The sequence below is a fragment of the Cetorhinus maximus genome, chromosome 5 (genome assembly GCF_964194155.1).
Source record: "Cetorhinus maximus chromosome 5, sCetMax3.hap1.1, whole genome shotgun sequence".
NCBI lineage: Eukaryota > Metazoa > Chordata > Chondrichthyes > Lamniformes > Cetorhinidae > Cetorhinus > Cetorhinus maximus.
Genome location: NC_135883.1, coordinates 80,090,640 through 80,116,505, shown reverse-complemented (window position 1 = coordinate 80,116,505; position 25,866 = coordinate 80,090,640). Strand labels below are relative to the sequence as shown.

The following is a 25,866-nucleotide window of genomic DNA, read 5'->3' as shown; positions in this document are numbered from 1 at the left end:
TCATAAGCCATTGGTCTCGCTGCTAGAAGAGAAGGAGCTGGCAACGGTGACCCCCACCCCCTCTCACATTTTCCAGGGCCTTCCAGTGGAGCTTCCAACAAAACATGATGTCAACCTGATCATGGAGCTCGAATCGTACTCCTAATTGGTGAGGAGGCACCTGCCGGCTACCACAGAAAAGCTTCAAGGCAAGACCGGAAGCAGAAGGCAGAAATAAAACTCCACACAGCAGCAGAAGACTCCATTGAATCCCGTGGAAGCCCAGCTTCAATGCCCAAAGAGTGCAGAGTCAGAAGACCTAGCAGGGGTGAGCTAAAAAACAGTCTTGGCCAGAACAAGCTTTAAATTTTTTTTCAAATCAGCGGAGTCAGAATTGCCATTTTATGAAGCACTGCGAACAGCCCCGGGTTCCGGGTTGGCACCTGAACACATGCGGCGGCCAAACTCGCTCCAATCGAAAAAAAAATAATTAAACTTAATAACAGATAATCAGCAATTAAAAGATCCAGCAAAAGCCAGGAATCAACTTTCCACAACCTGAAAATATTTACATGGTGCGAGGAAAACTCAAAGGTCAATCCAGTGAGTTGCTGCTGAAAATTTAATACACAGAAATGGTGACCACCATTACTGTGAGAGCCCGCCAAAACCAACAAACACAAGAAACCTCACTCAGAAGCAGCATAAGTCAGTGCCAGCTTGGATTTCCTAACAGCATTTTCAGCTATGCACACTTTTAATTTTAAATGACCATGAATCAAAAATCTACCTTACCAGACCAGTTTGGACTCATCCAAGGCCCAGACCAGTCATAAAATTGGGGACTTTGGAGGAAGAGATTCTTTAGATACAGGATTACTTCAGGTCTAGACAAAAAGACAGAAGCTGAACGGGTTAACACACTGCTTTATTCGGTAGGTCCGAGAGCCGACAATATAACAGCTAGGCAAGGAATCAATATAACTTCTCAGTAAATTTTGATTAAGTTTTAAAATCATTTGACACATTTTAATTTGAGTAGTAACAAGTTAACAAATGTGTCCAGCAGCCAGGAGGGCCTGTTGACTCCTTCATTAATGAGCTGCACAGAATGGCTGGAGGCTGTGTCCTGAAATCAGAGCTAATCAGGGACAGAATTGTTGTCAGAGTGGTGGATGATGCACTCTCAGACATGTTTCAAGCTAAGGAAGGTTTAACCTTTGAAAAGGCCATTCAGATTGCCAGGCAATCTGAAATCAGTTTACAGCACAGGTCCAACTTAAGGGATAAAAACAAGCCATGGTACTGAGCAACCCCCACTGTCTGGCTAGTAAAACAGCAGAGGAGCAGGGGTGCTCCAGGCCAAGGGAAGCAATACCCTAACCAACCACGGGAGGGTAGGCGACCATGTCTGTGCTGTGGAGCCAAGTGACCCCACAAGCATGATCGATGTCCGGCAGTCTCGGCACAGTGTTTCAATTGCAACCGCATAGGATATTTCGGAAAGCTATGCAAAGCTAACACAACCAGATGCACAGATGATCCCAAGATAATTCACGAGGTTGAGGTAACACACCAAGAGGAAACACAACCATGCTTTTCAGGTGAGGTCAAGCATCAGGGATCTTAGTTCTAGAATGCTGACATCTTGGTTAATGGGCATCTCACAAATTTTAAATTGAACCGTGGCTGAGACACTTTTGGCTACAAACGACAGACATAGCACTCCGTGGACTCGGAGGAATCCGACTTCCGGTACAGGGATGACTCTGGAACCATTAAGGTACGATGGCAAACAAATGTTTGAAGTCATGTTTGTCATCCATAACCAGTCTTTTTCTCTTCTAAGCAGAGATACTGTGTTGCCCTGAATCTTCTTAAAATGACAGATGTCAAAACAACCTCTGTCGTTAATTACACAGAATTGTAAGCTCCCAAGAGTGCCAACAGAAAAGATACTCTCAACTGGGATTTCAGTTCTGAATTGCTTTCGCTCTTTGCTGAACCAGTTCGTCCATTTTCTTTGCATGTGCCAGAAGCTCCGCATTGGGTTAGACCAGCCAATCACTCAGATGGTTACCACAACACCTAGAGTAGAAGACAGCCTTAAGGTGAACCAACAGCAAGAAGAGTCTTAACCTTCGGCTCTGACATCTGTTGGTAAGGTACCTCAAGGCACCACGACATAGGTGCTGCAACCTCCGGCCAGTACAACTGTTAGCCAGACGATACTGGAACAGAGAAGCAGCCATCAACTGACCGCAGCACACCTCAGTGCAGCAAGGAAACAAATCAATTAGAACATCATTGCACAGAAAGCTAAACTGCAAGGTGAGCCCGTTGATAAGTCACACACACACAACAGGCAGAGACATTGTCCATCTCAGTGTGGATCATGGCAAACTGCACGTAGGGAGAAAGACAAAATGAGCACTATAGGCGAATTGCAAGTTTGTTCTCCCAGTAAGGAACAGGAGAAACCAAGGACCATCAATAACACCTGATGGGAATTTGAGAAGGATCAGTTCAACTCCAAAGAACAAAAAAAGAGAACTAAGATCAACCAACCAAACTCCAGAATGACCACATCCAAAACTACCCCCTATTCAATAAGGTTTGCACAGTACAACAGTCTATCACTCCTCTAACTGTTGTAAAGAAAAGATCTGGAACAATTATAAAGCCTCCAGGCCTCCTGAACCTGTAAACACAGACTCGAGACGGGAAGAAGGGGTAGTCAAAATAATGTAAGTATGTTGGGTAAACAGGAATCCATCATAAATAAGTTGCATAAAGACTTGGGGGAGGTGTAGTATAAGGGCCTGGCATAGAAAGGGTTAATGTGGGACTGGGTACAGTACTGCCCACTCTGTGATGTAAAGGAGCACATAACCAGAGTCCAGAGGGCAGTCTTGTACTGAACAGAGACATGTGTTGAGGCAAGCATGGAGACATCTCCTAGTTTAGACCTTATACTGCATATATGTACATAGTTACCAGTAGTTAATAAACACTTACTGTTAAACCATACAAGACTCAAAACCTCATCATGAGACCTACCGAACTACACACAGCATCTTACAACGTGAGCCACCCCTCCTGGTGCCTAACCTCTGATGGCATCTATCATTGGCTCACCAACAGCAACAACTGCAATTGTCTCACCATCTATTCCCAATGAACTCTCTGTCTCTGTTTCCTGGGGCTCAAAATCTCTAACCTCCTTCCTACTCCCTCGGCATTGTGTAACAATGCTTTTTAATCCTTCAAATACAATCTTTACGTATTTGATATAATGTCTCTCAAGTTCCCACTTGACGTCACTTAGTTTAATCCACAATGCTTCCATCTCAACAGCCAATTTGTCTAACTCCTTAATTGCCAAAATTGTCCTGGATTTTGTAGTTAGCAGCGAACAGTGCCGGCCGTTCAATACATTTGGCTACAGATTCTGTGGGCCTGACGAGAAATCCATTTCAGCTTGAATCCTCTACAGGAGATCTGGGAGCTATGTGAACCTGTCAAGCTCCTGTGCATCTTCTTAACCAGATTTTAAAATCCTTACTGAGGCATGCACAAACTTTACAAGAAAGTGTAAATTAGAATAGTTAATTCATAATGAATCATCAGCAAAATTAACCGAGGGAAAGAAAGGTAGAATTAAAAATTATGACAGAAAAATTCTTTTCTTAGCAACACACCCGTAAAAGTTAAATTTCAGTGCCCCAGTTTAGCGGTAATTAAGACTTATGACAGTGTTTCAAATTTACAAGCACCATGTCAAGCCCCAACTTTTTCTGAGATGTTTAGAGGGTATCCAGCAAGCAAGTTGAGCATCTTCAAGCCTTCCCTTGTATTTCAATGCCAAGCTTTCAGCAAACCTTTAGAAGAGTAGACAACTCCTGATTTCCACATTCAACTGTGCATGGGCTGTTGCAGGAAGCTGCTGTCTGAGTTATTCCTTAATAACAATGGACGTGATAGCCTCACTGTTCTCTTTAGTCGCAACATTGGGGCCAAATTCACAGGAACAATCTACTCACCTCCAGTGTGCAGTTTCACTGCTTCAGATTTTATTTATTGCTTTTCTATTAAACAGCAATATAGATCTATATTTGGCCCGGCTTTCTGGTTTAGTAACCGATGTATACGATGCTAATCTTTCTCATATTGTAAAAATTTGTGTCTTTTTCCACCCATCTCCTTGCTTTCGTCCTTCATTTTAGAGGCAAGAGCAAGTTCAAAAAAACTGCCAATTGACCGAATTAATAAAACTTCAAAAGGTTGATTTTCAGGTAAGCAAAGGTTCATGGATTCACAGGAATTTAAGACAGATGCAACTCAACGCTTTTAAACATCATTACCAGGAGCAGAACAACCACTGCACATGATCATTAGTGGTTCCCACAATCTGATAATGCCTGAACAAGTAATCTCTTCACAATACTTTAGGGGTTAAAATTTTAAAAAGGATGCAAATGGTGCAGTATAAAGAACATCTTCCCTGATATTGCTAGATCATCATTTCCATAGTGCCGATTGATTTTGGCCTTAATGCGATGAGTCTGGAACTTTCTAATTATCTTTGTAATCTCTATTTTAATCACAGATTCTGGGTAAAACAGTTTCCCTTTCCTTACAACATGAGACACTCTAATTAGTGCCCAAAAAAATTAATCACCGGCTGCAGATCCTCTGTACACTTTGCAAAATTATCTATAATTTACTAGTGTATATTAGGAAAAACCAACTGTCTCAGTAACCCAAGAACAACTGTATCATAATGGTGATCTGGTACAAAGATATGTTCCAAGGAGCCTTGGAGTAAAATCACTGGAAGTTTAACTACCCTAACGTGATAGAAGTCTATTTGTGCCATGTCCACTTCTACTGCATGAGGAAAATATTGTCATGAGTTCTGATCAAAACATTTAAATAGGTTATTGTTCATATTCTAGGATAACTTGGTAGTGAACATATTAAATAACTTGTGATTTGGAGTAGGTACTCCACACTCTGATAATTTGAATGTCATAGGACTTGGGTAAGTACACATGCTGTCAGTAATAATCACATAACTACTTGGTTTAATGTCATGTTAACATTAAAGAAAATTCTCCTTACCTCAATTTCATAGGTGGACTCTGAATCATCCAACATAAGTACCTTGCATTGCACAATCTTAATCTTTTTGGGAATTTTCAGAGGGGATTTTTTGCTTGCATCTTCATCTTTCCGAAGCTCTTCACCTTTGTTACTTCCCTCGTTTATCTCTTCGGTTACCAACTCTGCATTAGTCACATCTGCCTTATTCACATCTGCATTCTTTTCCAAAGATTCTACAATCTTTTCCTCTTCTTTAATTGGCTGCAAAAGTGGATTTAAGTTTAATTTATTTCAATGATGTGCAAAATATGATTCATCATCTGAGTCAGTTAATTCAAAAATATTGATTTGTTTAATAGTCAATATTCTGTGTTTCAAAATTGAGGTACTGACGACATTTTCTATTCCTGTGACTATACTGAGTCCACCAGTTACATTCGGCAAGTCCAATTGGTAGCAGCATGGTGGTCAAAGTTCATCCAGAAAATTTGCAATCAGCATTGATATTAATGATAAGACAGAGTGATGGGTGCAATGACCATGCACCATTGGATACACTGTTGTAGAGGTGCAAGTTCCTAGGAAATTCCGGGCCATTGCCTCACCAACTGTAAGGAATGTTACATAAATCTCCAACCTTACAAAAGAACATAATGGTCAGAGTTCTTGTGGGCAATGTCACAGGAGGTCAGGTATATAATGTTAAAAGTCTTGTCTATTAAGTAACTCTTTTTTGTTACACTTGCTCCTGCATAGACCATCTCCCAAATCTGTTGCTCAAGCTCATTCTGCAGGTAAGATTTTGTTGGTTTTCAATACTTTGTGAATTCAGGTTTGTTACTTTTGTTTCCCAACAGGTTCCACTCCTCTGGGTCTGCCTGTCTTTGAAGGGTTTGACCGCAAGAACCTCTGGCCATCACGTACCCAATCTCAAGCCATCATCGCCGGATTGCTGCTCCGTTCAAACCTTTCCACAATTCGGCACTGCTCCACATTTCTTGCCGAGTCCTCAGAGCCCGGCTTCTCCAGAATCGTGGAGTGCAGGGTCCCTCAGAGGACTCCACCGCAGCACTAGTTCGGGGGAATACAAGACACACACCCTTTTTAATGACACTAGCTGTCATATAGTAAGTTTAAATGTTCAGGGTGAAAGGGCGGGTGGGTGAATGTTAGTGAATGGTGGGTGAGTGTGGCAAGTGGTAGGTGCATGAGATGGCAGGTGGGCCGGGGGATAGTTGAGTAGGGTCGGGAGGAGCAGTCACGCCGAGGCTAGTCATGTTGGATCGGGGGCTGGTCAGTGCAGGATCAGTCAAGTGGGGTCAGGTCGGGGATAGTCGAAGCATTGAGGAGGGAGTCGATAGCGGGGTGGCAGTCAGTTCTGTAGTTACCCAGGAGTTAGACAAAGATATTTCTGTTTAACGTTTCCCGGGTAACTATTCAGGTAAGAAAGTTGGAACTATCCGAAGTCTCAGACTCTAACCCAGATTCAGAGACTTTTGCTTAGTGTTTGGGGAAGCAGGGGTATTTCCCTTCGGAAGCTAAAACCTCTCAGGAAATTCCCATGGAGGTCAGCACATCAGGACTTGTGTGGGATCCCAACGTGCATTTTGAGGCTTACGTCCAGTCTGATCCGAAGACTGGAAGATCTGAATCATTATGGTCAACAGTTTTATTACTGGCTTTCCTATGGGAGAGAGGGTAATTCAGGAGTAGGAGTACTACTACAATAACTTGCGCCTATATAGCAAATATGAAACATTGTAATGCACCTTACAGAGGAGAAATCAGATAAAAATGGATGGTGAGCCAAAGAATCATCTATTAGAAGAAATTCTAAGAGTGGAAAGACAAAGGGTTATACAACATCCCCAACTCTGAGAAGAATCTTACCCTTTATGAACACCACTCCATAGGAATAGAAACAGGACTTGGCCAGGACAGCGGCCTCCACCCCCAAGAATGACAATTGGCCTTAGCCCAGTGCCACCACACGGTTCTCCATCCATCACTGTCCCCTCTACTTCCTTTCCTCTCTTCACCATTTGTACTTTATTTCACATCCTTTCCTTCCTCTCATTGCAAAACGAGCCAAGGCCCAGTATTTCACATTCCTTATCATCTTCTGTTACACTTTCCCCATACCTTCTCTTGCTCTGTCCCACATCCCAGCCCCTTAAGCTCCTGACCTCTTTTCTTCCACGAGCCACTCCCTCCTGACCGCCACACCCACCCCCATCCCCAGTTACCCCACTTTTTTCTAACTTGCTTGACTCCAATATTAGACTTTGCTTGACTACCCATGTGCAGCATCATGAAATATTGACTAGTAATACACTACAAAACTAAATATTTAGCACACAGCATAAATCTAACTATACAGCGTAGAATGTTGACTGTCAAACTCATGGGAAAAGCTCCAACATTTTAATTCATTCCCACTTGATGATGATGATGGAATATTCTTTGCAGCAAAAATCATGGGAAGTCTCATCTCTATGGTAGATAGATTCCAATTCTTGATCTGCAGACTCTTAAGCAATTGGGGCACAGGGACTCGTGGTTTGGAGGGGCTGTGTAAAAAACAGTCTCCATCCATTGTCTGCGCCTTTCTGCAGCAGCCTCGCATTTGTTTGTTTCGAACTTGTAGGTTGTTTTCCTACGTGCTTTGCGCGAGCTGTCTCTGTTGGCAGCCTCCTGCTCCCAGTTGGTCAATATCAGCCAGAGAATCTGTCTTTTCAGTGGTCTTTGAAGTGTCTACAAGGTGGACCTTGGTCTCTCTTACCAGAGCACTGGACAGTTATCATAAAACACTGCTTTTGGCATTCAGGGAAACTCCATGCATGAACAGACGTCCTGTCCAATGCAGAATTACAGAATCACAGTACAGAAGAGGCCCTTCGGCCTATCGAGTCTGCACCGGCACATGAGAAATACATGACCTACCTACCTAATCCCATTTACCAGCACTTGGCCCATAGCCTTGAATGTTATGATGTGCCAAGTGCTCATCCAGGTACTTTTTAAAGAATTTGAGGCAATCCGCCTCCACCACCTTCCCAGGCAGCACATTCCAAACCATCACCACCATCTGGGTAAAAACGTTTTTCCTCACATCCCCCCTAAACCTCCTGCCCCTCACCTTGAACATATGTCCCCTCGTGACTGACCCTTCAACTAAGGGAAACAGCTGCTCCCTATCCACACTGTCCATGCCCCTCATAATCTTGTACACCTCAATCAGGTCACCCCTCAGTCTTCTCTGCTCCAACGAAAACAACCCAAGTCTATCCAACCCCTCTTCATAACTTAAATGTTTCATCCCAGGCAACATCCTGGTGAATCTCCTCTGCACTCCCTCCAGTACAATCACATCCTTCCTATAATGTGGCGACCAGAACTGCACACAGTACTCTAGCTGTGGCCTCACCAAGGTTCTATACAACTCCAATATGATCTCCCTACTTTTGTAATCTATGCCTCGACTGATAAAGGCAAGTGTCCCATATGCCTTTTTCACCACCCCACTAACATGCCCTTCTGCCTTCAGAGATCTATGGACACACACGCCAAGGTCCCTTTGTTCCTCAGAACTTCCTAGTGTCATGCCATTCATTGAATACTTCCTTGTCAAATTACTCCTTCCAAAGTGTATCACCTCACACTTTTCAGGGTTAAATTCCATCTGCCACTTATCTGCCCATTTGACCATCTCGTCTATATCTTCTTTTAGCCCAAGATACTCAACCTCACTGTTAACCACGTGGCCAATCTTTGTGTCATCCGCAAACTTACTAATCCTACCCCCCACATAGTCATCTATGTCATTTATATAAATGATAAGTAATAGGGGACCCAGCACAGATCCCTGTGGTACGCCACTGGACACTGGCTTCCAGTCACTAAAGCATCCTTCTGTCATCACCCTCTGTCTCCTACAACTAAGCCAATTTTGAATCCACCTTATCAAATTACCCTGTATCCCATGTGCATTTGCCTTCTTTATAAGTCTCCCATGTGGGATCTTGTCAAAGGCTTTGCTGAAATCCATATAAACTACATCAACTGCAATACCCTCATCTACACACCTGGTCACCTCCTCAAAAAATTCAATCAAATTTGTTAGGCATGACCTCCCTCTGACAAAGCCAGGCTGACTATCCCTGATCAAACCTCGCCTCTCCAAGTGGATATAGATACTCTCCTTCAGAACTTTCTACAATAGTTTCCCTACCACTGACGTGAGACTCACTGGCCTGTAGTTCCCTGGCTTATCTCTACAACCCTTCTTAAATAGCGGAACCACATTAGCTGTTCTCCAGTCCTCTGGCACCTCCCTCGTGGCCAGAGGAGAATTAAAAATTTGGGTCAGAGCCCCTGCGATCTCCTCCCTTGCCTCCATCAGCAATCTGGAACACAAATCATCTGGACCTGGAGATTTGTCCACTTTTAAGCTTGCCAACACCTCCAATACCTTGTCACTCCCTATATCAATTTGCTTAAGAACCTCGGAGTCTCTCTCCCCGAGTTCAATACCTTCATCCTCATTCTCTTGGGTGAAGACAGATGTGAAATATTCATTCAACACTCTAGTGATGTCCTCTGGCTCCACCCATAGATTGCCCCCCTTGGTCCTTTATGGGCCATACTCTTTCCCTGGTTATCCTCTTCCCATTGATATACTTATAGAATATCTTGGGATTTTCTCTACTTTTACCAGCCAGAGCTTTCTCATATTCCCTCTTTGCTCTCCTAATTGCTTTCTTAAGCTCCGCCCTGCACTTTCTGTATTCCACTAATACCTCTGCTGATTTGCTTCCCTTGTACCTGCTAAAAGCCTCTCTTTTCCTGCTCATCGTAACCTGAATATCTCTGGTCATCCATGGTTCTCTGGGCTTGTTACTCCTTCCTATCGCCCTAGAGGGAACATGTTGACCTGGTACCATCCCCATTTCCTTTTTGAAAGCCCCCCCACTGCTCTTCTGTAGATTTCCCCACAAGTAACTGTTCCCAGTCTACATTGGCCAGATCCTGCCGTATTTTACTAAAATCCACTCTCCCCCAATCCAAAACATTTTTTTGCAACATGTCGATTTCTTTGTCTGTAACAAACTTAAACTGTACCATGTTGTGGTCGCTATCACTAAAATGCCTGCCCACCACCACCTCAGCCACCTGTCCGGCTTCATTCCCCAGAATTAGGTCCAGCACTGCGCCGTCCCTTGTTGGACCTTCTACACATCGACCTAAAAAGTTCTCCTGTACACATTTCAAGAAATCCACTCCATTCAAGCCCTTAACACTATGTCTATCCCAATTAATGTTGGGAAAGTTGAAATCACCTAATATAATTACCCTATTGTTATTGCTTTTACACACCTCCACAAATTCTGCACATATTTGCTCCTCAATTTCCCGCTGACTACCTGGGGGTCTATAATAAACACCTAACAATGTGGCTGTCCCTTTTTTTATTCCTAAACTCTATCCACAAAGCTTCATTCGATGCCCCATCCAAGATATCATCTCTCCTTACTGCAGTAACTGACTCCTTAACTAATAATGCAACACCTCCTCCTCCTTTACCTCCTCCCCTGTCTCACCTGAAGATTCTATATCCCGGAATGTTGAGCTGCCAATCCTGCCCCTCCCTCAACAATGTCTCAGTGATGGCTACTATATCACAATTCCACGAGTCAATCCTCACCCTTAACTCATCCGTTTTACCTGTAAAACTCCTGGCATTAAAGTAGAAGACATCCAGACTTGCCCTACTCCCTTGAAACTTAATGCAGCTGTACTCCCCCTGACTTGATTGTTTTACTGTATTATGATGTGTCCCTATTCTGCTAACATTGTGTCCCCTCCCCCTGCCGAATTAGTTTAAACTCCTCCCAACAGCACTAGCAAACCCGCCCGCAAAGATGCAACTGGTATTGTAAAAGAATGCATTCAATGCAGAGTAGATTAGCTCTGTTGAGGGCTTCATTGTTTGTGCTGTAGTCCTGCCACATGATGTTCACGATGGGTTGACGACAGTGTCGATGGAAGTGTTCAAGCAGTCGCATGTTTTCTGTAATGAACCCATGATTCTGGCCTTTACAAGAGGATGACGATAACAATTCTGTATGCTTGAGTTTTAGTAGAGATGCGTATGAATGGTTTCACCAGACACACTTTGAGAGGTGGCCAAAGGAGCTGTTGGACATGGACAGCTGATTGTCTATGAACTTGTTGATAGTCGCATTATTTGAGATCACCTTACCTAGGTAGGTATTGACTCACATCATCCATGAAGTGATGGAATCGGATTGCCACCTCTCACCTGACATTCCAACTCGGGCCGGGTGAAAAAGCTGAAGTGCTGTTGATGGCAGCTGAGTCGGAGAAAAGGAAGACACGCCCAATTTTTTATGGCACTAGCTGCCATAAAGAAGGTAGGTATAAAAGGTTCAACCACTTTGAGAAGCCAGGGAGAGGTTTAGGGGGCAGGATTGGGAGTAGCTGGGCGGGGGGTGGCCAGGTCGGGGGAGCACAGTCAAGGCGGGCGGGAATAGTTGGGGTGGCCAGTCAGGGGGTCGGTGGGCGAGTAGTTGGGGAGGGTTCTCATGGGGAGGGGGTCTTATGTGCAGGGCAGTCGGGCCGGGGAGTGGGGGGGGCAGTTGAGGGGTCGTGGGCTTTGTGGGGGGGGGGGGCTCCCCTGTGTCTTCAATACTACGGTTACCCAGAAGTTAGAAGTGGTTTTATTTCTTCTAGTTTCTTCTGGGTAACCATTGCTGTAAGAACCATCCAAAGTTTGTGATTTATATCGCAATTTCAGATGGTTCCCATTTCAGGGCAATTGCCCAATGGAAGTTTTAACTTTCCGGGCAATTGCGATGCAATCCTTACTTGGGGACTTTCAAGGAGTCCCCGAGAGCATCTTTGGGGTACTTCCCAGGTACAATGCCCCGGAGCTCACAAGTTATGGGCCGAACTGTTCTACTACATGGAGGTTGCTGCTGTCAATGCTGATCTGCGGTGGATGCAATTTCCTCAGGTCATAGTTGGTACAACACTTGTTTTCCTTACAGTTGTTCAATAGTAAGACAAAAGGCATTTGCTGCCCCATAGAAACAGTTTACAATGAACTGCATTGCTTCCTCCATGTGTATCAGGAGCGCATCTTCAGTAAACAGAAGCTCGATAAGCTCTTCTGCGGTTTTGATATGTGCCAGTCGCTGTCAGTTGGGAAAAGGTCCAAATTTTTAATTCATTCCTGTTTAGTTAATTGGTTACGGTATTGTGATTTATCAGATAACTGTCAGCCAAGCACTAATTTTTGCTCTACAGAGGCATCATGTCTAAAAATGATAAGACCGCAAATACTGCTAGTTAGAGATTTAATTATACAGCTACATGTGCAAATGAGTTAAGCCAAGTAGTACTGAGAAAGGGGAATGGAATTTTCTGATGATGAGGTCAACTTGCAACATTAAAGTTTTTCTCACCTTCAAGCATATACATTACCTCATGTAGCTCCCTTAGAGATACCATGAGGGGAACCCATTGTATACTGGTCTATGATATGACTAACAAAATACTTTTTTTAACGAAAGCCAAAATGCTGTTGCGGCCTTTTTAAAAAATGACTTCATCTGACTGTACTAAGACTTTCACAGAATTGTATATTTAAACCTCTAGATGTCTCTGTTCAACCACAGCATCTTTCCATTGAGTGTAAACATCTGTTCCTTATTTTCCTTCACAAAATATATTATCTCATGTTTATCCATGTTGTGGTGCATCTTTTACCTGCCCACCCATTTTCCTGAAGTATCTATGCCTTCCTGAAGTTTTCGCACAGCCTTCATTACTTGTGTATTAGCAAATTTCATGATTGTGTTCGTTATGCCCAAGTCAAAATCAACTATAAATGGTTTAGAAAAGTTATCTCCGCAGTGACCCATGAAGTGTAATCCATGTTCAAAGTGTTATATAAATGGCTATAAATTGAGAGAGGGGAATGAGTAACGAGATCTAGGTGTCCTCGTACACCAGTCGCTGAAGGTAAGCATGCAGGTGCAGCGGGTGGTAAAGAACGCAAATGGTATGTTGGCCTTCATAGCCAGAGGATTCAAGTACAGGAACAGGGATGTCTTGCTGCAATTATACAGGGCCTTGGTGAGACCACACCTGGAATATTGTGTGCAATTTTGTTCTCCTTATCTGAGGAAAGGTGTTCTTGCTATAGAGGGAGTGCAGCGTAGGTTTACCAGACTGATTTCTAGGATGGCGGGATTGACATATGAGGAGAGACTGAGTCGGTTAGGATTATGTTTGCTGGAGTTCAGAAGAATGAGGGAGGATCTCATAGAAACCTATAAAATTCTAACAGGACTAGACAGGGTAGATGCAGGAAGGATGTTCCCGATAGTGGGGGAGTCCAGAACCAGGGTCACAGTCTGAGGATATGAGGTAGACCATTTAGGACTGAGATGAGGAGAAGTTTCTTCACCCAAAGAGTGATAAGCCTGTGGAATTCACTACCACAGAAAGTAGTTGAGGCCAAAACATTGTATGTTTTCAAAAAGGAGTTAGATATAGCTCTTGGGGCGAAAGGGATCAAAGGATATGGGGAGAAAGCAGGAATAGGTTATTGAGTGGGATGATCAGCCATGATCATAATGAATGGCTTGAAGGGCCGAATGGCCTACTCCTGTTCCTATTTTCTATGTTTCTATAAATGCTGGCAGATGTTAATTTACTGGAAAGAACCAGTAACTTTGCATCTGTAGTTTCCAAAGCTCTCCACTATTGGGCATTTCCTTACCTTTTGCCTGTTACAGATAGATTGATATAGATCGATTACCCTGACTGATTAATTTTTATATTACCCAACTATCAGGATGGTAGCAGGCAAGCTCAAAGGACCTTAATCTTTTTGTCCAGCAATTCCTGTTGTTTTATTACAAGAATTAGGACAAGGCCATTCAGCCCTTCAAGCCTGCTCCACCATTCGATAAGATCATGGCTGATATGATTGACCTCAGCTTCGCTTACCTGTCTGCCCCCATAACCCTCGACTCCCTCGCCAATCAAAAATCTATCCAGCTCAGTCTTGAATATATTCAATAACCCAGCTTCCACTACACTCTAGGGAAGAGAATTCCACAGACTGACAACCTCAGAAAATAAATTCTCATCTCTGTTTTAAATGGGAGGCCCCTAATTTTTAAACCGTGTCCCTTAGTTCTAGACACCCCCAAGGGGAAACATTCTCTCTGCATCCTTTTGCTTCTGCTTTAGTTATGTCTGCCTTACAGGCTAACATCCCTATTCTGCCAATATTTATATGGGTAGTGATAGCTAACCAGGCATGACCTGCTGAGATGGTAGTCCTGATAATTAAAAAACTTTTAAACGGAAATAATCTTAAAATGGGTCTTGAAGATTGAGTGATGGGACTGGGACTATTTCCTTTAGCAGCTTGTTCTATTGTGGGATTGTTCTTGGGAAGAAAGATTGTTGATACACAGTCTTGGAAATAAATGGTCTTTGTAGTTTGTGTGGATGGCTATCTCATGTTTTGTCATTGCCAGAGAACACCAGGTACTTGTTTCTGTCAGTTCCCACAGTCCTTTTCACATTTTACAGAACACGGTCAGTCTATTTTTCTCCTTCCTTGGCTGTAGTGATGCCCATTCCAAATCTTTGATCAAGGATGTGTCATTGGTTTATTTCCCATACTGATTTGTGGATCGTTTCAATTTTATTTCTATCTCTCATATAAGGATCCTACAGGCAACTTGCATACTCCAGGACTGGACAAACAAATGTTTGGTCAACTGTAACCCTGATATTTTTTGTTGCAACACTGAAGATTCCTTCTCAGAAATGTTTGGATGTTATCTGTTTAATGTGGAGTCTCCACTGACGATTCTTAAGATGAAACTCCAGGTATGGTTGTGTGTCTACATGTTGGATAATTTGATTATAAAATTTAAAGCTTCCTGTTGGTGGATCCTTTTTGTTGGTAATGCACATGACATAGCATTTTTTGGCATTGAATGCCATCTCCCATTAATCTTGCCATCCACCCTGATCCCCTCAGGGTCTTATGCGTTTCATTAGAACACAGGAGTCAGAGTAGGCCATTCAGCCCATCAAGCCTGCCCCACCATTCAATGTGACCATGGCTGATTATTCACTTCAATGCCTTTTTTCCCCCACAGTATCTCCATATCCCTTTATGTCACTGTATTTAGAAATCTGTCAATCTCTACTTTAAACATACTCAATTACTGTGCCTTGTCAGGTAGAAAGTTCCAAAGATTCACAACCCTCTGAGTAAAAAAAAAAAATTCTCATCTCAGTCCTAAGTGGCTTTCCCTTTATTTTGAAATGGTGTCCTCTGGTTCTAAACTCCCCAACCAGGGAAATATCTTACCTGCATCTACCCTGTTTATTCCTTTAAGTATTTGGTAGGTTTCAATGAGATCGCCTCTCATTCTCCCAGAATACAGGCCCAGTTTTCCCAATCTCTCTTCATAAGACAGTCCCTCCATCCCTGGAACAAGTCTGGTGAACCTTCATTGCACTCCCTCTATGGCCTTACCTTAGAAAGGATGTTATTGCAAGCAAAAGTGCACACAGTACTCCAGGTGTGGTCTAACCAAGGTTCTATACAGTTGAAGCAAGACTTTGCTGCTCCTGTACTCAAGTCCTCTTGCGATAAAGGCTAACATACCATTAGCCCTCCTAATTGCCTGCTGCACCTGCATGATAGTTTTCAGTGGCTTACTGATGAGGACACCAAGGTACTTTTGTACATTTACACTTTTTAATCTCTTACCAGTTAAGAAATACCCTGCACACCTGTTCCTTCTACTGAAGTGGATAAACTCATTTTTCCATATTATATTCCATCTGCCATGTTCTTGCCCACTGACCAAACCCTTTGAAGCCACTTTGCATCTTCCTCACAACACACATTCCCACCTATCTTTGTGTCATCCGCGAACATGGAAATATTACATTTGGTCCCCACATCAAGTCCATTGACATAATCTCTTAACAGCTGGGGCCCAAGTACTGGTCCTTGCAGTACACCACTAGTCACAGCCTGCCAATGTGAGAATGATCCGTTTATTCCTACACTGTTTTCTGCCTGTTTATCAATCCGTAATCCATGCCAGCATATTACCTATCCCACATGCTTTAATTTTGCTAACCAGCCTCCCATGGGGAACTTTATCAAAAGCTTCCTCAAAATCCAAATATACTAGGTCCACCGACACCCCTTCATCAATTCTGTTAACAACACACACAAAAAACTCCAACAGGTTCATCAAACATGATTGCCCCTTCATAAATCCACGTTGAAAATGCCCAGATTATTATTGTCCAAGTGGCCATTTATCACATCCTTTCTAATAGATACTAGTATTTTCCCTATTGCTGTCAGGCTAACAGGTCTGTACTTGCCAGTTTGCACTCTCCTTCCCTTCTTAAATAGTGGGGTGATATTTGCTACCTTCCAATCTGCAAGAACCATTCCAGAGTCTATAGAATTTTGGAAGATGACCACCAATGCATCCACTACCTCCATAGCTACCTCTTTCAACACTCTGGGATGTAGAATATCATGTCCTGAGGACTTATCAACCTTCAGTCCCATTAATTTTTCCAATATAACCTTCTTACTAATATTAATTTCCTTCAATTCTTCATTTACCATAGTCCCTTGGGTCTCTAATTCTGGGAGATTTCTTGTATCTTTCTCAGTGAAGACAGACACAAAGTAATTATTTAGCTTCTCTGCCTTTTCTCTATTCCCCATTATAAATTCTCCTGACTGCCTGTAATGGATCCAAACATTTGTCTTAGCCTAAAATTTTCTTTTTTTACATACCTATAGAAGCTTTTACAGTCCATTTTTGTCTGTTGCTAGTTTACATTTATATTCTGTTCTCCCTTTATCAGTTTCTTGGTCTTCTTTTGCTGTATTCTAAAATCCTCCCGATCCTCAGGTTTACTACTATTTCTTGCAATTTTATAGGCCTTTGCTTTTAATCTTATACAATCTTTAACTTCCTTTGTTAGCTACGGTTGACTGACTTTTCTTTTTGGGATGTTGTGTCTTGAAAGAATGTATAATTGCTGCAGGCTATGCAATAATTCTTTAAAGACTATACATTGCCTATGTACTGTCATGCCTTTTAATATGCTTTCCCAATCCACCTCAGCCAATTTGTCCCTCATACCTTTATAATTTCCTTTGTTCAAATTTAACACCCTGGTTTCAAATTGAGCTACATCATTTTCAAACATAATGTAAAACTCTATCATATTATGGTCACTCATCCCTAAAGGTTCACTTACAAGAAGATTATTAATTAGGCCTCTTTTGTTACATAATACTAGATCTAAAATAGCCTGTTCTCTAGTTATTTCCTCAACATACTGCTCTAGGAAACCATCCCTAACACACTCCAGGAACTCCTCAGCATTAGTGCTCATTAAGTTTTCCCAGTCTATTTGCAGATTGAAGTCACCCATGGTTATTGTATTACCCATGCTGCATGCTTCCCTAATCTCCTGTTTAATACCATGCCCCACACTTACCACTACTATTTGGTGGCCTATAAACAACTCTACCAGTGTTTTCAGATATTAGTCCTGGCCCTGTTAAGGCGTAACCCATCTCAATGCCTCAAATCTGATGCCCTCCTTCCTTCATCATTCTTTAGCCATGTGTTCAATCAATCAATCAATCCTCTTATTCCTATGCTCACCAGCACTTTCAATAAGATCACCTCTCATTCTTCAACACTCCAATGGGTATAGGCCCAACCTACTCAACCCCTTCATCCCAGGGATCAGTTGAGTAAACCTTCTCCAAACTGCTTCTAATGCAATTACACCCTTTTAAAGTAAGGAGAGTACAACTGTACACATTACTCCAGATACGGTCTAAGGCCCTGTACAGCTGTAGCAGCACTTCCCTACTTTTATACTAGATTCCCCTTGCAATAAACACCAATATTCCATTTGCCTTCCCAATCACTTGCTGTACCTGCAGACTAACTTTAAGCTTCCTGTACCAGGACACTCAGGTCCCTTTGTATCGTAGATTTCTGAGACCTCTGTCCATTTAAATATTATATTGATTTCCTATTCTTCCTGTCAAAGTGGGCAAGTTCATATTTTTTCCATTTATACTCCATCTGTCAAATATTTGTGCATCACAACCTATCTAAATCCCTTTGCAGACTCTATGTCCTCTTGACAACTTATTTTCCTACCTATCTTTGTGTCATCAGCAAATTTAGCTACTATACATTCGGTCCCTTCATCTAAGTCATTGATATAAATTATAAATAGTTGAAGCCCCAGCACTGATCCTTGTGGCACACCAATAGTTACAGCTTGCCAATGCAAAAATGACAGATCTATCCCCACTCTGTTCCCTGTTAGTCAACCAGTCCTCTATTCCATGCTAATATGTTACACCATGAGCCCTTATTTTGTGTAATAACCTTATTAAATGCTGTTTTGTAATCCAAATGCACCATGTCTACAGGTTCACCCGAGTGGGGAGGCAATGGCATAGTGATATCACACTGGACTAGCATTCCAGAAACCCAGGGTAATACTCTGGGGGCCCAGGTTCGAATCCCACCATGGCAGATGGTGAAATTCAAATTCAATAAAAATCTGGAATTAAAAGTCTGATGATGACCACAAAACTATTGCTGATTGTTATAAAAATCTCCTTTAGGGAGATGTCCTTTAGGGAAATAATGCCCTTTAAAAGAAATCTGCCATCCTTACCTACATGACTCTTAAAAATGCCCTCTGAGCATGGGCAATGAGGGATGGTCAATAAATGTTGGCCTAAAACAAAACCTTGCTTGTTACATCCTCAAATTAGTCAAACATGATTTCACAAAACCATGCTAATTGCATTTCGATTTTCGAAGTGCCCTCCTTAAGAATAGATTGTGTAGCATTTTCTCTATGACAGAGATAAGGCTATCGGTCTCCCTGCTTTCTGTCTTCCTCCTTTCTTGCATAGCGGTGTTACATTTGTGATTTTCCAAACTGCTCGGATTCCCTGGAATCCTGAACCCAGGGAATTTTGAAAGATCACAAACAATGCATCTACAATCTCTGCAGCCACTTATTTTAAGACCGTAGGATACAGACCGTCAGGGTCAGGGGACTTGTCAGCTTTGAGCTCTGATAGTTTTCCCAGTATCTTTTCCCTAGTGATTGTTTTAATTTCTTCCCTCCTTTTTGCCCCTTGATTTGGGTACTCTAGGTGTTCTGGTCTTCTACAGTGAAGACAGACACCATATACCTGTTTAACACTTCCGCCATTTCCTTGTTTCCCATTATTAATTCCCCATCTCACCCCCTATGGGACCAATGTTCGCTTTAGTTACTCTTTTCCTTTTAAAATACTTGCAGAAACTCTTACTATCTGTTTTTATATTTCTAGCTACCTTTATCTCATACTCTAATTTCTCCCTCTTTTTATTTTAAATTCATCCTTTGCTGGTTTCAAAAATCTGTCCAATCTTCTGACCTACCACTAATCTTTGTAGTATTAAATGCTTTTCTTTCCATTTGTTACTATTCTTAACTTCCTTAGTTAGTCATGGGAGTCTCCTTTACTATAAGGTCATTAACTAATCCTGTTCTATTGCACGTCATGGGGTCTAGAATAGCCTGTTCCATAGTTGGCACTAGAACGTACTACTCTCAAAAACTGGCCCAAATACACTCTTGTGGACTCATCTTCCAGACAATCTGTTTCATCCAATCTAAATGAAGACCAAAATCACCCATGATTATTGCAGTACCTTGTTTAGAAACCCCCATTATTTCTTCTTGGATACTCTGTCCTATAGCGTAGCTACTGTTAAGGGCCCTATGAACTGCTCCCACAAATGCCTTCTAACCCCAGAAGGAAAAACTAGTAAAAACTGGAAATTTAGAATACTGGTCCAAAAGAAAAAACAGTTCTGTAACTTAGCTATTTCTTATCTCTATCCAAACTGATTCTACATCTTTATCTTCTAAGCTAAGGTGATCTCTCACTACTGCACTAATGTCATCCTTAATTAACAGAGCTACCCCACCATCTTTTCCAAGTTTCCTGTTCTTTCATAATGTCAAATACTCTTGAACATTTAGGTCCCAGCCTTGATCACCTTGCAAACACATCTCTCAAATTGCTAACAGGTCATACATATGTATTTCTATTTGTGCTATCAATTCATCCGATTTATTATACATGCTATGCACATTCAAATACAGAGCCATTAATTCTGTCTTTTTATCATTCTTGTTAACTCTGGCCTTATCTGCTGGTGCACTAAGTTTGTACACTCATATTATACACTAATTTTAAATTGTTTGGAAAAAATGTTTACCTGCACACATTTTAAGTTAGTTAGAGATCAATTAAGAACAGTATATCATTTTATTTGAACATTTACATAAAAACAGACAACACTGCAAGTAAAAAGCAGATCCATCAGCGTTCAAAATAAAATTAGTTTTTCCGAATTAAAATAATTTGGTTCCCAAAATATTGACCTACCTTTTTTCTTTTCAGGTGCTACAGGCACTGCAGTGTTTTTCTAACATTTCTGTTCTTAATTGAGATTTCCAGAACTTGGGAGATTTTATCTTAATTTATTACATTGCTCAGTGTAGGTTGTAAATTAAGTAATCATCGTTAATTACTGTGTTATAGAATTTATATTTTCATTTAAGCATTTTGAAAGAAATCAATTTTTTTTAAAAGGTTTTTGAGATGACAGATGGCATGTACTTTAAATTTTATCAAAATCTCTATTAAAATTTGATGATGTGCAATAGAGCATTTACTGTACCTGTATCTCTGCACTGTTCATTGAATGCTGCTCCCCTATTTCAACTATCTTTGTCTGTTCTTCCACCTTCTCCTCTTTTTCCACTTCATTTTCTGATGCAGTCTTTACTGGCTCTGGCAGTTCTTTTTCTGCTGAACCCATATCTTCAGCTTCAGCCTGAATGCCCTTCTCAGCTTCCTTGTCTTCTGTAGTCTCGACCTGAGAAAGTGATTTTTGCTTTTTAAGCCAACCAGGTAAAAAGCGTGACAGCCCTTTACCACCTGACTGTTCCTTTTTGAGACTGTTTGAAGGGCTAGCTTGAGTACTTGCATTTGAAGTTGGAGAATTTAATTCCTGTTCTTTCAGAGTTTGTTCTGTGGATACTGGCTGTTCACCTTCTTTGGCATCACTCTGTTGTTCTTGATTTATACTGGCAGGCTCTTCAGGATCTGAGACTTCAGAATGATCCTGTTCAATTTGCTCTGGCTCTTCCTTAACTTCAATTGCAGATCCAACTTCAGTTGCCATGATCAAAGCTTAAACTGGAATTTTAAAAAAGTATAATTTCACAACCAAGTTTTAAAAAAGTTGACAGAAAAACACAAATTTGCACGAAGTTAAAACTCTCAGCTTAATCCATTTAAATCAGAACAAAATCTCAATCATCATTTTTTTTTAAGTATTTACAATTTAAAGTCTTCAGATTTAATTTCAACTTTGAGTTTCGGTTACACATTAAGGTAATGTTAAGTTCAATGTTACTATTTAAAAAGCACTGGTACAAAAGGTAGCTCTCCCAATGAAGCCATCTAAAGTGCCCCAATCCCAGCTAGTTCATCAGTATAAAGCAGTTCTTCACAGGGACGCAGAAAAAGAAAAACTACATACGCAAAGTCTAAGTTCTTTGAATTAGTTTCAAGTTGGTATTGTTATACCCAGTGAAGGCATGTAATTGTCAACACTTTAAATATGGACTGTGTTTGTTTGGAAGCTTCTGGAACTACAGATGACTGCCATGGGTCAGGTGACTTTTGCAAATTCAACACAGACGACATCAAGCTTCCGGAAATGTCCTAATTATATCACCCTGGAAGGGGATCTCCTCCTTGTATGGGCATACCCAGATAGCACCCCTCTGTAGAACTCACATCTGCCATTATTCATAATTTATTCCAAACTCAAAATCAATGGGCTTCAAGGCTCCGTGTCTCCAAGTTTGCAATTCAACAAAAGATGAGCTGCAAAAAACTTGCTATCTACAAGTGGGTGTGAAGAACTATTGTCTATCGCTACTGTATAGCAACAGCTTTCCATTCAAGACATTCGGGGTGGAAAATAGCAGTTAAGCATGTGACTGAAACTGGCTACTATTATCTGAAGACCCAGAAAGACCAGAGTACTCTATAGAGAACACTGCAAGAAACAGCAGCTGTAGGAAAAGATTGTCATCTTTGCCTTTATGAATCTGGAGGCTGTAAAATCTTAAAAGCCTCCCAGCCTGATTCCTATATCCAAGTTCACCTGTGAAGAAATTGGACCTGCTGATATAAAAACCACAATTGCCTAGCTTCATAACCTGAACATTCATCTCTTCAAGGGAATCCTGCAATAATCCTAATATTCGACTTTGGAAGTTTAAACTCATCTACGCTAGAATTCAAGAGTGGTAAAGACACCTTTCTTTACCAGGCACACAAAGGCTGTTCTCCCACAATGAACCAGACATGTGAACTATGAATTACTCTTTTGATTACAACTTGTAAAAGTAAACTATTCTCTCTAAGTGCATTTTTTCTCGAGCTGGTGTGCGCGTGTGCGTATACGTGTGCGTGCATGCACGCATGCTGAGTGACTGGCATTGCCTTTAGACTTTTGGGGTGAACCCATGAATGAATAATCCTCCATACTGAAACCCACAAAAGATTGCTACTGTTATTTAAATTGACCATATATTCCGATGGCTAAGAGATACACACACCTTCCTCTCCAAAAACCACACTGATTATGGACAGTAAGGGGAAAGGTACAAGGGTTTCAGTTCACCCATATCAGTAAGGCATTTTCTACCAGTTGCAGCAAACAGTTCAGTCCAAATGGCATTTCTATCAATGTGGTCCACGTATTCAGCTCTGTTAAGCCAGGCTTAACTGCACAACTCTATGTTCCAAATGGTAGATCTAATAGCCACATGCAAAGGCATTGGGGCTCTCCAAAGGGAAAAAATATCTGCATAATGCTATGCAAAAACATAGGTATGAGACAGTCCTCACTGAAACCTCTTATGACCTAAATAGATTACAAAACCGTTCCAATAGGGAATACAAAATGTATGTCCTGCATGCCAGACTGGTAATTACGAAAGCATGGTGTTGTTTTCCAGGTGTCTTAGAAACTACGGCATCTGAACTCTTTACCAAGGGCATTCTGTTATCCCTGTTTCTGCTGCAATCCAATAGGTCAACTGTAGAAAGAACAAGAGTGACAGTGATTCTATACGTTGTGGTGGAACTGCTGTATGCCTGATATGGCTTACATGTGCTGCATCATTACATAATTCTGAGATTAAATTAGAACATTTCCAACAAATTCATATTTTTATTAGGTTATTCGTTGGCTGAGAATCACTCTACTTGCCTCCACTCTTTTGATAATTTACAGAATATTCAAACCTATGGTACCCTTAAAACAGGATTTCCCAAACTGGGGGTCATGAGATCTGCAGCAGCAATGGCTGCCGTGGATCTCCAACCAAATATTAATAGCTGTGAGACCCCTTTAATTCCTCATGTTTTTTTTTTAAATGGTGGGCATGGCCTGAAAGGCCAATGCTTGAGGCCTGATCCCTGCTCCAGAAAAGATAAGTTCTAAAAATAAAATATAAAAATATTTGAAAAACTCTGTGGAAAACTACATCCCCCCCACCCCCACCTCCCAATTCCTACAGTAACTTAGAGGTAAAAACATCTAAGTCTTGAAACAGTGTCACCTAGGCTGGCAACACCTACAATAGGTAGAGAAAGCAGGATCTTCATCTTCATTGTAGGTGGAATGGGAACAAGTAATCGTGCAAGTTTTTCCAATCAGATTGCTGGATCAACATACAAGCTTATAGTAATTGTTTCAGTCTGTAGGTGAATGCGAGGGGCGAAGACAGAGGCAATAGTTAGAATAATTTTTTTTTGTCTAAATCTTCAGTTATTTTGTTTCAAAATAACCAATATATTTATATAGCCCAATGTGAATAATTCAGGGAACATACTTTCCTGTTCTGTTGACTCCTTCTGTAAATTAGTTTTGAGAAACTACACCAGTGCTGGCAATAAGATTTTGATAAAGTGCAATGATTGGAAATTGTACACTTTTTTTTTAAAAAGTCAATGTCTCTCATACTGGAGCATCCTTATTTTTAAGGCAAAAGGGGAGACTGATGTGCATTTGTAATAATCATATGAATTTTTAAACAGGAATGAAAGAACAAAGCTGCCTGAAAACATTTGTCTAAAGTTACATGTGTTAATGCCCTATTATCAAATTTGTACGCTCCACCACTGTGTATAAACACTTTCATTAATCCCACGGCCCTAAAATAAAATGTAGCGCGCTTCATTGAACATTGAGCACATTCTTCTGTTGTAAGATATACAGGCGGATTTTAATCAATGAACAGTGTATGCAAGCTACTGTAGATGCCAGGTTCATCTTAGCTTTCAGATAAAATTTCAGTTCACTCAAGAATAGTGCTCCCAAGCACAGGTTCAAGTGAAGTCTAGCTTTACAACTAAATAGATGTAAATTTGTAAAAATGTAGTATAAATTTTGACAAGGCCTCAAAATTATAGTTTGGTTCTTTCAAAGGCTCAGAGAAAATGGCACAAATAGCAGCACAATTGTATTATAATGCTTGCGACACTGCCATTAATCGCCTTTAAATACTGTAGATAGTTTATAAGCCAACCTTCGAAGCCTCGAAAAATCCTTCCAAAAATATGGTTGACGGATATGCCGAGTATAAAATATGAACCGCCGGTGTAAGTGGTCGCCACTTTGAAATGTGAAAAAATACATAACACAGGCATTCAAATTAAATCAACATGATAAGCTTTATTGAGTGAATTAATTCTACAAGGTTACTTTTAACCACAAACAACAAATTTTAAAAACCATCAAATTCATTGTCTTCGGCATCTGACACAAAGAGTTCATCGAATTTATTCCAAGTCACTTTGGCTATGGAATTATGAAAGGATCGCACTCAATCAAATTTCACAATTCTAGTTTCAGAATTATCCCTCCGCAAATCATCTTCCTCTCCATCCAGGATATTCCGCATTTTTTGAACGATCTGTTGACAGTTTGTGCATGAATAGCATCCCATGATTTAATGACTAAACCACACAAAACATCAAGCGGGGAGCATGCATTTTCAAGACAAGGGTTGTAAAAAGGGAAGATTTATGTGCATTTGTGGTAATCATATGAATTTTTAAACAGGAATGAAAGAACAAAGCTGTCTAAAAACATTTCCCTGAAGTTACATGTGGTTGATGCCCTGTAATTAAGTTTGTATCCTTCAACACTGTCTCTAAGCACTTTCATTAATCCCACAGCCCTACATAAAACGTAGCACGCTTGATTGAACATTAAGCACATTCATCCGTTAGAAGATATACAGATTTTAATCAATGAGCAGTGTGAAGATGTTTTCTCTGTCAACCATCTGCCTATTCCAACTGATGCAAACTTGATCATTGAATATTTTGCTGAGGCTGAACTGCGAACGTAAGACCCTCGTGATATAGGTGCAACTTGGGTGTTATTGCTTCACAGGTGCCTCGATCTCTTAAATTACATGGGATCTGAACATGTCCCTCGCTAATAAGCTGCGTTCTTTGCCACCATGCCACTTATTCCACTCGTT

The 25,866-nt window shown here is 41.2% G+C and overlaps 1 protein-coding gene across 19 annotated transcripts in view; it reads right to left on the bottom strand.

Annotated features, from left to right (window-relative positions):
* epb41l2 (erythrocyte membrane protein band 4.1 like 2) overlaps positions 1-25,866 on the bottom strand; it is a 206,598-nt gene that overhangs the window by 109,476 nt on the left and 71,256 nt on the right. For all 19 annotated transcript variants that reach the window (XM_078542095.1, XM_078542107.1, XM_078542109.1 and 16 more), the window contains 2 exons: positions 20,970-21,490; positions 5,104-5,346 (listed from right to left, as the gene is read on the bottom strand). In XM_078542095.1, the coding sequence (XP_078398221.1) occupies positions 5,104-5,346; positions 20,970-21,476 (750 nt within the window). In that variant the 5' untranslated portion in view covers positions 21,477-21,490. The remainder of the gene's footprint in view (positions 1-5,103; positions 5,347-20,969; positions 21,491-25,866) is intronic.